Source organism: Microcebus murinus, chromosome 29, assembly GCF_040939455.1.
Source record: "Microcebus murinus isolate Inina chromosome 29, M.murinus_Inina_mat1.0, whole genome shotgun sequence".
NCBI classification, from domain to species: Eukaryota; Metazoa; Chordata; class Mammalia; order Primates; family Cheirogaleidae; genus Microcebus; species Microcebus murinus.
In genome coordinates, this window is record NC_134132.1 from 2,416,270 (window position 1) to 2,430,020 (window position 13,751).

At 33.4% G+C, this 13,751-nt stretch overlaps 1 protein-coding gene across 1 annotated transcript in view; it reads left to right on the plus strand.

Moving 5' to 3' along the window:
- Positions 1 to 13,751, plus strand: part of EMCN (endomucin) — a 97,890-nt gene that overhangs the window by 24,383 nt on the left and 59,756 nt on the right. Inside the window, exons 2-3 of the mRNA XM_012738392.3 lie at positions 5,436 to 5,552; positions 11,215 to 11,289. Coding sequence (XP_012593846.1) covers positions 5,436 to 5,552; positions 11,215 to 11,289 — 192 coding nt within the window. The remainder of the gene's footprint in view (positions 1 to 5,435; positions 5,553 to 11,214; positions 11,290 to 13,751) is intronic.

The following is a 13,751-nucleotide window of genomic DNA, read 5'->3' on the forward strand; positions in this document are numbered from 1 at the left end:
ATTTATCTTGCAATCTCTTCAAAGAAATTATTTCTGATTATCCCAGACACACGGGTAGAAATGAATTTACTTTTGTTTCATTTAACATTGTGTAGAATCAGACGTGCATAGCATTAATTATAAAAGATCATTTTTATACAACACAACTATAAGCATAATCTTGTAGTCATTTCATATATATATGAATACATCATACACATAGCTTGAGTTTTTTTAAAAAAAAAAAAAAACCTCTAAATTCCTCTAGGAAAAAGACATATTTTAAATTTTTCTTAGCACCTCCTGAAATACATGCTTAATAAATATTTATCAAGGCAAATAACTTATTGACTAGTGAGTTACTTATACATTTCCTATAGGATATTATAAAATTTTGGATCAATGCAAATAGAAGAAATAATGAAGGCAGCATCACCTCATAATAATGTTTTTCTTTTAATTAAAAAATAAATAGCTGTCTTTGATTTGGTTGGCAGTGAACCAAAGTGATCTCTTCTCTATCAAAAGAGAAGGATCAACATTAGTGCAAAAATGTGTTGTTATGAAATTGAAAAGCAAAAAAAGTTGGTGCCATATCTTTAATGAAGATTGTTTTGATGAGAATTTGGAAATTAGTACCCTATTTTATTTGCATTTATTCATTCTATATATTTTATTATATTTATACATAAATATATATTTAAATATAAACATATTTTTAAATTTCTGTTTAATATGTGAGAGAAATTGAAATTTTTAACTTAGACTGCACTAGTGGTCATTTACTAACAAAGTAAGTATATCATATTTATCAGTTGAACAATAAAAATTATAATGCTAGCAAATACTGACAAATTACTATGAAAAGGGATCCTGCCACCATTTGTAAGAAGCCAATTTATGCATTGCCATTATATGCAAACTTAAGAGGTAGATCTATATTCATTGTACACTTAACTATTTGTGAGTTACCTAAAAATGTAATTACAAAGTATGTGTGATATTTTTAAACATGTTTTGTAATTGCAAAGAGTAGATAACTTGATCATTTGAAAACAGGAGAAAATATATTTGGTTTTCAGCCATGAGCTAAATTCTCAAAGACAAGAAAAGCAAGTTCACATGAATGCTCCTGTATGGTATTATATGTGAACAGTTGGGGATTTTCTATTTTAAACTTCAGAGAATGCAGAACTATTTCAGGATCTATGGAAATACTTTAGCACAAATCCATCATAGAATTTTTATAATCAGAGTAGTTATTTTATTAATATTCAGATAATGCTTCAACCTTTCATAGTACAGGAAACTGGTAAATCACAGCACCTTGAGCTCTCTGAGTCCTCATGCACAGGGATGGAAGATAGGGACAAGCACTATTTGATTTGGCACAAACAGAGTCATGAGGCTCAGGTTGCCTTGTCAAATATATCTTTAATCACTTTGGACATACAGAGAAGAAAAAATAGTATCTCATCATGTCCTGGGAAGAGAAAATACTTCAGTATAAGGCATTTCTCTCAATAGTTTATTAGGAAATCAAATCAAACCTGGAAGGAATCTACAGCTAATCCAGTAAAAGCATATCTGGAGGTTACCTGCACCATGGTCAATAGAACCTTCCACCATGGTCGTCAGAGGGAATAATTCTTTTCCACCACATCATAAGAGAAAGTTACCAGTTGCAGAAGTTTTCAATCTGAATAAAACTCTATGTTTATTTTTCAAATCTAAATTGTTCTAGTCAATGAGAAATTTCCTTGAAAGCTTTAGGTCTAATATGAAAACATTTATGTGTGTGTGTATACATAAACCTGTATGTATATGTGACACATTAAATGTTTGTTATTTTTTAAGGAAAAAAGTGAGCTATTTTGTCTATTTCCTCATTATAGGCACATAAGGGTGAAACATTTGTGTGTCTGTCGCTTCCTCCCTTTATGGCATACCTTGCCACAGGTGCAGGGCAGGTGCAGCGGGGTGTGTAGCTTTGCATAGCACCACCTTCTTGGGGCCAGATGTGTGATGGTTAAGAACATATTCTCTTCAGTCGAGGCTGTCTGAGTTAAAATTACAACTATACCACTTACTGTGTATAATGTGGGCAAGCTATTTATCCTTTGTGAGCGTCAGTGTTTCCATCCATAAATTGGTGATCATCAGAGTACAGGCCTCTTAGTGTCTTTGTCGAGATTAAATTAGATAACCCACAGAAAGCGATTACATTGAACCTGGCACTTGGTACACTCAATACTCTTAGGAACTGTCAGCCCTTGCCAAAAGAGAACACGCTGTTTATTAAACATCCCAAAGAACTAATAATGGAGATATTATTGAGTACTAATGGATTGAAGTTTTACTCAGGAGAAATCAGTAGTCAAATATGTTTAAGTTCAGCACAGAGGGATGGCCTCACAGCCTTATCAGTCTTGCCACACTAGGGATAGAAGTCTGCCTACTTGTAGTTTGTGTCCGCTCATTTCATAGATGTGAACTCACTAATATCACAGGACGACTTCAAGAGGGCAGAGGACATTAATATGAAAATGGCAGCTTTTGCAGCTCTGTCCAACTGTCATCTTCTCATTCCCTGCCTCACCAATTTCTCATTGCTTTTCCTGCAGCGGAAGTCCTATTTGATCACCTTGAATGACTTTCCAGTGAATTCAATAAAATCCAAAGTCCAGGGCTTGGTGTTCATGGCCATCTACAATATGGCCTCCAGTATTTTTCCAGACAACATCTACTGTGTCCTTTCATAGCTCATTGCAATCCATCTAAATAGAGCTGTTTTCAGCCCTCTGATACTTCTCATTTCCCCAATCCAGAGCTTTTTCTCATGCCCTTTCGACGCTGCTTACTCTCTACTTCCTATGTCAACTCTCTCCTGAAATATTCCTTGCTCATGCCAGCAAGGTGGTTGTCTTTTATCATATAAACTCTTGTTCAGTTCATTGTTTGCCCAGCAGCTTTCAAATTTTTAACTGGAATCACAATAAGAAATATATTTTGCATTGGCACACATTTCATGCAGACTTATACATGTGCCACACCCCCATACCAAAGCTTCATAAAACAAAACTTACCCTATTATTTGCAATACCACTCTAATATTATCTCTTCTTTTATAATTGGTAAAAGCTCTGACTGCAGTCTACTAAAGAGATTTAATTGACCTTTAATTGTATCACAACCTGCAGTTTGAAAAACATGGGTCCATACAACCCATACAGAACATCCTTTTTGTTTATTGTGCATATTTATAGTGCATGTTCCCTGCCAGATACAAAGTTACTCGAGGGTGATATCATGTGGTACATCATAGAGTCTTTTCTGTATCTAATCATGATTTTTTTTTTAAGTCTATAAGCTTTATTGATACTTCGCTTTTACAGTTCACAATGCATTCCACAGATTTAGTTCAGTACAGCTTAAACCACAATGGTATAAATATTCATTTTATAATTTCTTGCATAACAATGTTTGATATTTGCAAACACTTTTGGAAGCATGAGATTCAGTCCATCTAATCATGATTTTTATATACATCGTTGCTCAACAAATATTGAGAAGGGAAGGAAGGAAGGAAGGAAGGGAGGGAGGGAGGTAGGGAGGGAGGGAGGAAAATACCTCTTGGAGATGTTGATTATGCTCAGAATTTGTGACTGTTATTAAATAGTCACTGTTATTGTTTAGGAAGTCAACAGATGAGGATCATTCAAGCTATTTACAGGTAAATTTTTCAAGTCTAAGTGATATACTTTGAATAATTTCTTCACCTTCATGATTAGAAATTAGTGTTACATCATAGAATCTAGAACCAAAAGAAAGTTAAAACAAAAAGACTAGTAGAAAAAAGATAACCTTCTACAGGCTGTGTGCCTGTTCCCTGCTGAATGTTGGGGGTGGGGGAGGGGTAAAACCAAGGGTGTGAACTCTGCCTCCAGAAGTGAAAAAAGCTTCTGACCTGATTTCCATAAAGCCTGTGAAAATGTGCTTCTGTCATTTTGGTGTGTGCCAGACACCTGTACATGCTGAATACATCAATCAATTTCTGTGTCCTATTAACAAAGTCAATGCTAAGGACTAACCCTTCCAAACACCTCAAGGCTATAAAATTAAACAGCAAATATACTCTATTTCATGACATGTGAGATATTGCATTTCACTGACATGCCAGATTATTGGTTTTTCTCAGATTCAAGAGGAAAATTTTGAGTGTAATTTAAATCTGAGAAGTCACACTAATGACATACATTTACTATAATGACATACGAAGTTAACTGGGATTTGCACATACGTCTTTGTTTTTCAAAGTCCATCCTCTTAACTAACATTCTATACTATATATACTCTATACTGACCAAGTAACAACAGAAAAAGCAATGCTTTCCATAGATGTGAATCCTTTCTCCAGATCTTTGGTAGATGCTTTCTGTATTTTTATTCTTAACATAACAGTGAGTGTCCAGAGATGAGACCAACAAAATACAGGATTAAAAAGAATATATAAATGCTAATAAATTACAATAATTGTATGTGAAGTAAATATTTTCATAAAACACCAAGAGTTAAGTTCTACATACTTCACTTTGAAAAATAACAATGAAGTGATGATTTCGCCAACTTTGACTATTAAAGAAGACCTATTCCCTAATATATTTAAATGGAAGTTTTAAAAATTCTTATTAAAGAGAAATATATAATATGGATCACAATATATTATCTTTATTTGTGTGCCTTTTGTTGCCCAAATACTGTTACAATTTAGAGAACATAAACAACTCGATAATGTGGATTTATGTTAGCTCCATTGACAAAAATTTAAATGTGCTGCAATTGTTGAATTTCTTAAAGTTTATTTTCTTTCTTTGGAACTTATATCTATATGTGTAATATTTTTATATTTCATACTTTATATATAGTATACATATAGAGAGTGCCTTATGTTAAGAAGATATATACTAATATTGACATTTTACTACTTTATAACTTTAATGTGCTATAAAAATATTTAGTAAAACATCCACTGCCCAGAGAATACTGATTTAATTATTTCATCTGACAAAGTTAGTTTAGTTGACTTAAAAATATTATTAAATTTCAAATTTACACATTAATTTCTCATTCATTTTCTCAGAAATTATATAGTTTTAGAACTATAAAATGCTTTTGCTAGCCATCTTGAAAATTCATGACGTTGATGGGAAGCAGGTGGAATCAGCGAAAGAATACAGGGCTCTGGATGAATTCATGACAAATGGAGAATGAGTTCCAAATCTATGCTCTACTGACTGCGTTAGCAGAACTATAGCTAGAAAGATAGCTGGTTAGGCAGGTAGGTAGACAGGTAGGTAGGTAGACAGAATGCTTTGTTTATATATACCAGTCTATTGACTGGGAAAATAAATGTAAATGTTAATGCAATTATTTCAACATAATTTGCTTTTTTTCAGATGTTAGAGCTACTCCTCCTATGTTACCATCAGTGGTTTCTTCAACAATAGCATCTGCAACAATGCTAAGCACAGTACCATCACCAAATACTGTTACCACATCAACATCGCCTAAAGGTAAGATTAGCCCTTAGTAGAATATGGTTTAATTTTAGCAAACAAAATTAGTAGTGTTTACATAATTTAATACAGGAAAATAATTTGGAATCTTATATGTGGTTATTATAAAGGTCGATACTATTCACTATTTTGAAATTCATGTGTTATTTTGGGTTGCACGCAAAACCCCGAGATCTCAGCGGGCTTCTTTAATGGTATTCTTCTTGATCATTTCCTGTTGGAGAATGATGCTATTGTGACTGTTCCATAAACAAAGTTTATTTTTAGAGAATAAAAAAATCACCATGTTCCAAGTCATAAAACTGTCTTTCTAAATATTGCAGTTCTCCACCTAAGCAGCACAGCCGACAAGGTGAAACAGTATTAATGACAGACTGATTTTGTTGGTTGAATTGTGCCGACGATAGATTTAATTCATAGGTTTCAGTAGCGATGCCATCATTATTGTTACTGGATTGAGTGACAACAACCGTGTTACGTTTTCTGGCTAGATATTAAAAAGGATTACTATCCATAAAGATTTAAAAAGCCATTAGAATCTTTCTGTGAGAAATCTGAGAGGTCGTTGCCTGTGCAATCCATACTGCATTGCCCATTCTGCAACAAACACAAAATGAGGCTATTATTCAGGCACAGTAATCGATGGGGGAGAAAAACAGAATTGTTGGTTGATCACCTCTGAGCAGAAACTCTGGTTAGAATGCTAAGTTCATAGAAAGACCAGAAAATCATACACCCTGATGAATAGGTGACTGAACTTCCTACTGCTATCTTTCTCACCTCTCTATTATTTCCTTAATTTTCATTCTAAGACCAAACTCAAACACATGCAGAGGACCGGTGAGGGCTTGAATGGGGCAATGATTCTCAGAGATAAAGGGTATCTGATCATTTTCCCTTATTTCTGCAGTGTTTGATTCTAAGATGAAACCAAACCACTTCTAGCAACCTACTACCAGTGGCTCTTGTGGTAGGACACTGAAGCACCCTTCTCTGAAGCAAGTAAATAGAATGCTTGAGCTTATATGCACACACACACACACACACACACACACACACACACATTCTGGTTCTGGACATTTCACTGGTTTATATTGCTCAATTAATAGAAATTAAACTCTGATCTGTACTCTTCAGAAGTTCTCCAGATGAGTTTTAAATTATTCACATTCAATTGTAAAAACTGTAATAGGCCAAGAGAGGTTTACTTTTTATTAATTGTTATTATAAAAATGTTCAAATGTACCCCAAAGTGGAGAATACTGTAATTAATCTCCATATATCCATTTCTCTAAATGAATATTTATCTACATCTTACCACATTTGTTACATTTTTCTTTTTCTTTCTCCTTCCTAATTTCTTTCTTTTCCTCTTCTCTCTCTCTTTTTGTTTGGCTGTCAAAGTATTTTGAAGGGAATCCAGACTCATGCCATTTTATCTCTACATGTTCAACATGCCTATCAAAAAATATAGACAATTTATTACAAAGCTACAATGCCATTATAAAACCCTCCAAATCAATAATACCTAGCATCATGTATTATTTATCTAGATGCCTTTTCAGGGTTAAAAATCTAGTAACCATGGATCTGTCAGTGGGAAGGGAAGTGAGGGAAGGAAGGAAGTCCATTCTTGGGGCTCCAAAGAGACCTGCCGAGGCTGCGGTGGGCGGGAGATGCATCTGGCAGGCAGGAGACTGTTACACTGCTTGCATCCAGTTTGAGAAACAGAAAGTCCAGCATGGTGTCCGGGCTAAGCGGAGGCAATAAGCCTTTGTATTTCCTGATGACTTGATCACCATAAGTGTACTAAGGGTGTAGGTGGTTGGACTATGTATACTGGATATTGCCCACTCTCCTAAAGGAGATACAATTGATACACAGTAATGAAGACAATGGAAAGTTTGTCTCGAGTTCTAAGCAGGATTATCAGTGTATTTTACTTCCTATATTCAGGTCTGAGGGGTTTAAATTTGGGGGAGTTTTAGACATTGTTCCATATACTGGAATAACCATTTTTAAGTTACACAATAATACCAAAAAAATTAAAAAATGTCTATAGGGAAGGAGTTTGCTATCCCTCTTCCTCATGGCTAACATGTTTCTCTTGGCCACAAAGAAAGTATTTACTGAAACAAATATGACATGGTGAAGCTTCTTTATTTTCATTTTAAGGCTTCCCAATCGGATTTTCTTTGTTTATAGGTCAAAAACGGTTGGTTTGAAAGTGCTTATGTCCAGCTAAATCACATGAATTTTCTTTCTCTTGCCAATGGCAGAAATTCTATCATCAGAAAAGTGGAAAATGTGCAACTGAGATGAGAATTCTTCTTGCAGCAAGATAGCCACCAAAGTGGCAGAAGTAATTGATGAAACTTTGCCAGGAGCAGGGCTCATGTTCAGAGGTTTACCCAATTAGAGAGATGGGACTTGATCTTTTCCTAGACAGACAACAAATGCACTGCACATTTTGTGCAAAGGCCAAATGGCCAGAGTTAAAAATCCACATTTGGCCATTATCAAATATAAAATGAATTTCTAGTATACAAAAGTGAACCTAAAATTTTATTTTAAAAATGTGATTATTATTCAGCTTGATTTTAAAAGCATTTAATAGTCAATTTTTTAATGAGTTGAATTATAATACAGAAATAAAAATTTCTCAGTTCTGATACTAAACATTTCTAGTACTAAATAGACATTTAGTTTCACCTGAGATCAACAGAGGAGCCAGATGTTTTTGGCCATCTGTCTCTAATAGCGTTTGAGATACAGTGATGTTTAAGTTGCACATCCTCTATGTAGAAACTAACCAGATAAAACGATAACATATAGATATTTTAAAAGCATTCTTGGAAATTTTCTTGTGTGATTAGTCAGGAAAAAAAAGTGTTTGAGTCCCTCATTTTCCTCCGTAACCTTTCTCCTTTTATCCATTGTCTTTCTCTTCCTTGTTAAGTTTGAATCGGAAATGAAATACCTGGGACATAGTAGTAAAGTTGATATTTTGCTTTCAGTTTATCCTAATAAAATATGAAATGTTTACAAATTAGACATTTTTGTGGAACACTTGTGGCCTAAATAGAATTTAACACAGTTCTAAAAGGTTATTTTGGAAAATTGCATGAAGGCTAGTTTACTAAACAACTTTAAAGAGAGTAGAATTATGATATTCTAATGATTATTTAATCTTTTATAAATATTTGTTGGCTCAAAATGATATAATATCCTTATAGATAAATAGCTGTAACATTATCTTAATATATTAACTTCACTCTATTTCTATAATTACTTAAAAGTATATAATCATTGGTTTTGCACATAAAATTTACATAAATCAGTTATCATTAGTTACTGAAACTTTTTACTCTTGCAATAATAAATATGCACTTATACTTCAGAATTTCAACATATCTAACACATAAAGAAAATTTCACTATAAGTTTTATGTAGAAAGCTTACTCATATTTGAAAGTGAATATTCATATATTAACAATCTAAAATAGTGTCTTTGTTCTCAAGATAAAATTGCTAACTCTGTGAGGTGATGGATATGTTAATTAGCTTTATTGTGGTGATAATTTCACAAAGTATGTGTCCATCAAAACACCACCTTGTACACTTAAACACATTGACTGCCATGTGAGTTGTATTTAACTCAGGCTAGTTTTGAGCCTGGGGCTGCGTGAAGTAAAACCCCACCATTGGGTTCTGAAAATCTTGTTAATGTTCTTATTGTTACAATCAATATCGACAATTTAAAAGCATGGATTGCATTGCATATAGCTCATGCACAGAAAACAACAAATTAGAAAGAATCATTTTGTTTTAATAAAACACCATGGCACTAGGGACAATTTTTTTTCTAGTGTGGCAATGTATTAAATATATACAATTTTAATTGTCAACTGTACCTCACTAAAGCTGGATAAAAAACAAAATAAAATAAACAAAAAATAAAAATAACATGTCCCATTTATGTTATAGATATTATTACAATGATTATATATACTGATCATTAACAATTATAAGATCACAATTCACATAAAAGTTTAGGAACACTAAAAATGTATAACCATTTACTTCTTCAGTTTTGCAAAGACTGGCTGAAAAATTCTGGCTGAATACTGAGTCCTAAGCTCAATTGTATTATATCTCTTCCTTTTATCAAACATGAAATCAGAATTGATATAAAAGAAAATGGTCGGTGGGACATGGTGGCTCACGGCTGCAATCCTAGCACTCTGGGAGGTCGAGGTGGGAGGATCACTCAAGGTCAGTAGTTCGAGACCAACCAGAGCAAGAACAAGACCCCATCTCTACTACAAATAGAAAGAAATTAGCTGGAAAACTAAAAATATACAGAAAAAATTAGCCAGGCATGGTAGTGCATGCCTATAGTCACAGCTACTGGGGAGGCTGAAGCAGGAGGATCACTTGAGCCCAGGAGTTTGAGGTTGCTGTGAGCAAGGCCGACACCACGGCACTCTAGCCCAGGAAACAGAGTGAGATTCTGTCTCAAAAAAAAAAAAAAAAAGAAAGAAAGAAAATGATCAAGGCTCAAGCCATATATCAAAAACATTTGTACCTCCTTAATATTTTGAAATAAAAAAAATGGTCAAGTACTTTGAAAACTCCAAGTTGTGTACCAGCCTGAGTGACAGAGTAAGAATTCACCTCCCTCAAAAAAACTTACCCTTTAAAACTCTCCTCTGGACTAGAGTTTTAAAGCATTAGATTAATTTTGCAATGCCAATAGTTCCTCCCCAAATACAGTATGCTTGCTTATGAGATCCAAGATTTTATATATGTCACATAGTAAATATGGGACCTGTGTCCTAATCATGAAAGGGCATTCTAAAGTGTTTTAAGAAAAACAGGAATGCTTTTATAGAGAGTAGCTATCAAACTGAAGAGTGATGTTGACTACTTAAGGCAGACTTTTTTCCCTGTGTTGATCCTTATTTCCTGTGTGAGTAACCCCTTATTTGAAACACTTACTAACTGCTTACAGTATTCCAGGAATTATTCTTGATACTACTCATTAAAAAGACGATTAAGAGTTGGATATTGCCCTCAAGAGTCTGGGATGGGGCCTGAGAACTTAAAGACTGTTTCATGAATGAACAAATTAATTATAGAAGTTTTCAAGTTTCTTTATGACCCTTTGTTTGTTTGTTTGAAAGTTTCAATGCCATAACTAAATCAACAAAATGAAATGTAATTTTGAAAAAAATAAAAATAAAAAAGAGGCATGATACTCCTAGATCCTAATGACCAAGTCATTTTTCCCAAAGGGAAAAATAAAATGACTTTAAATCATTAGAGTTTAGAGTTTTTGCAATACTTTTTTGTGCATGTTTAAAGATACCAGGTATCAATCTGCAGTGTAAATTTGCTTTTGAGGCCTGTTATACTAAAACAGGTGTTGTTTTTTCCTTTGTTTTTTAAAATCAGGCCACTCAGGCATTCAATACTTATATTCCTCTTTGGAGAAAAGAAGCTGGAAAGTGGAAAAATTAAAGAAAAACAAAGTCTTACCCAGCACCTCTGCAGAGGGGTTGCAGCCCACCTCCAGATTTGACTTACTTTTATTTAGTCCTTAACAGGTGAGATGAGATTGTAATTAATACTAATGTCATCTATCTTATCAAACTAGGAGCAACCAGCAGTGGATTATCAAATTCATCTCTGATGTCAACAGTTTCTTCATTCATAACGGTTAAAAGTGAAGGTGAGTAATGATTCATTTTGCCACCATCTTTTAAATATGTATAATTCACATCCTATACTTGTCACCTTTTTAAAGTGTACAATTTAGTGGTTTTTAGTATATTCACAAGACTGTGCAACCATCACCCTTATCTCATTTCGGAATATTTTCATCTCCCCAAAAGCAAACCCCGAATCCATTACCAATCACTCTCCAGTCACCCTTTCCCCAGCCTCTTGTAACCACTGACCTACTTTCGGTCTTCATATTTTTGTCTATTCTGTTCATTTCATATAAATGGAATCATATAATATGTGAGCTTTTGTATCTGGCTTCTTTCACTTAGTTCTCAAGTTCATCCATGCTGTAGCCTGTATCTGTAGTTCATCCTTTTTCATGACTGAACAATATTTCTCTGTATGAATATATTTGATTAATGTATGTATTCCTTGATGAACATTTGTGTACAAGTTTTTGTATGTCCATGTTTGTCATTTCTCTTAAATATATAACTTGAAATGAAGTTGCTAAATCATATCAGCTGTGTTTAACAATTTGAGGAACTGATTTCCAAAGCAGCTATACTATATTAAAATACATTCCCACCAGCAATGTATGAGAGTTTCAATATGCTCATATTCTAGCCAATACTTGTTGTTGTCTGTCTTTTTCATTATATTCATGCCAGGGGATGTTAAGTGGCATCTCATTGTAGTTTTGATTTACATTTCCTTAGTGACTAATGATGTTGAATATTTTTCAAGTGCTTGTTAGCCATTTGACTATCTTTTTTAGAGAAACGTCTATTGAAATCCTTAGCCCACTTTTTAAAAACTCAGCTATTTGTCTTTTTATTGTTGAATTTTAAAAGTTTTTTATATATCGGAGACTAGACCTTTATAAGATAGACAATTTGCAAATATTTTCTCCCATTCTATAAATTTTCTTTTTATTTCCCTGATGATATCTTTTGATGCATAAAAATCTCTAATTTTGAAATTTCTACCATTTATCTATATTTTCTTTTGTCACTTGTGCATTAGGGATTAAGCCCAAGAAATCATTGTCCAATTCAAGGTCACAAAATTTACACCAATATATTCTTCTAAGAGTTTTATAGCTTTAGCTCTTGCAGTTAGGTCTTTGCTTGGGTATGTGTGAGGCAAACACCCAGCTGCACGGAGATAGCCATGCTCCTGGCACTATTTGTCAGAAAGACTTTTCTTTCCCCATTTGAATCATCTTGGCACCCTCAATGAAAATCAATTGATCATAAATGTATGTTTTTTTCTGGACTCTCAAATCTACTCCATCTATCTATATGTCTCTCATTATGTCAGAATCACATACCCTGGATTACTATAGCTATTTATTAAGCAGAAATGTGAGTTCTCCAATTTTTTCTTCTAGTCTTGGCTACTCTGGGTCACTTGAATTTCAATATTAATTTTACAATCAATTTTCCAACTTCTGCAAAAAGCCAGCTAGCTTGTAATAGAGATTGTATTGAATCTGTACATCAATTTGAGGAGTATTGCCATTTTAACAATCTTAAGTCTTCCAATTCATGAACATAGTGTGCTTCTCTATTTATCTAAGTCTTCTTTAATTTCTTTTGATGATGTTTATAGTTTTCAGTTAACAAGACTTGCATTTGTTTTGTTCAATTTATTCCTAATATTTTATTCTTTTTAAATGGATTTTTTAGAAATAAAATAATTTCTTAATTTCAATTTCTGATTTTTCATTGCAACTGCATAGAAGTACAATTTATTTTCATATATTGATATTGTATCCTACCACTTTTCTGAACACATTTATTGGTTCTAAATTATGTGCGTGGATGTGTGTGTGTGTGTGTATTCCTTAGGATTTCCTATATACAAGATTACATCATCTGCAAATAGAGATGGTTTTGCTTGTTCCTTTCCAATTTGGATGTATTTTATTTTACTTTATTGCCTAAATTGCCAGAACATCCACTACAATGCTGAATAGAAGTGGTGAGAGGAACATCCTTTTTTTGCTTTGAATTATATGGGAAAGCTGTCAGTCTTTCACCATTAAGTACGATGTTAGTTTTGGGTTTTTAATAGAAGTCCTTTGTCAGGATTAAAAAATTCTTTTCTATTATTAGTTTGTTTAGTGTTTTTATCTCAAGGGTATTGGATTTTTTCAAATGCCTTTTCTCCTTATATTGAGATGATCATGTGATTTTTATACTTTGGTTTATTAAATATGGCATATGACATTGATTTTGGTATGTTGAGCCAACTTGCATTTCTGGGATAAATCCAACTTAGTTGTGGTGTATAATCCTTCTTATATAGTGTTAGATTTGATTTGTATTATTTTGCTCAGGATTTTTGTATGTGTATTTATAAGAGATATAGGTTTGCAATTTTCTCTTCATGTCATGTCTTTGGTTTTGGTATCAGGGTAATACTGGCCTCATAAAATAAATTGGGAGAGGTGTCCCTTCC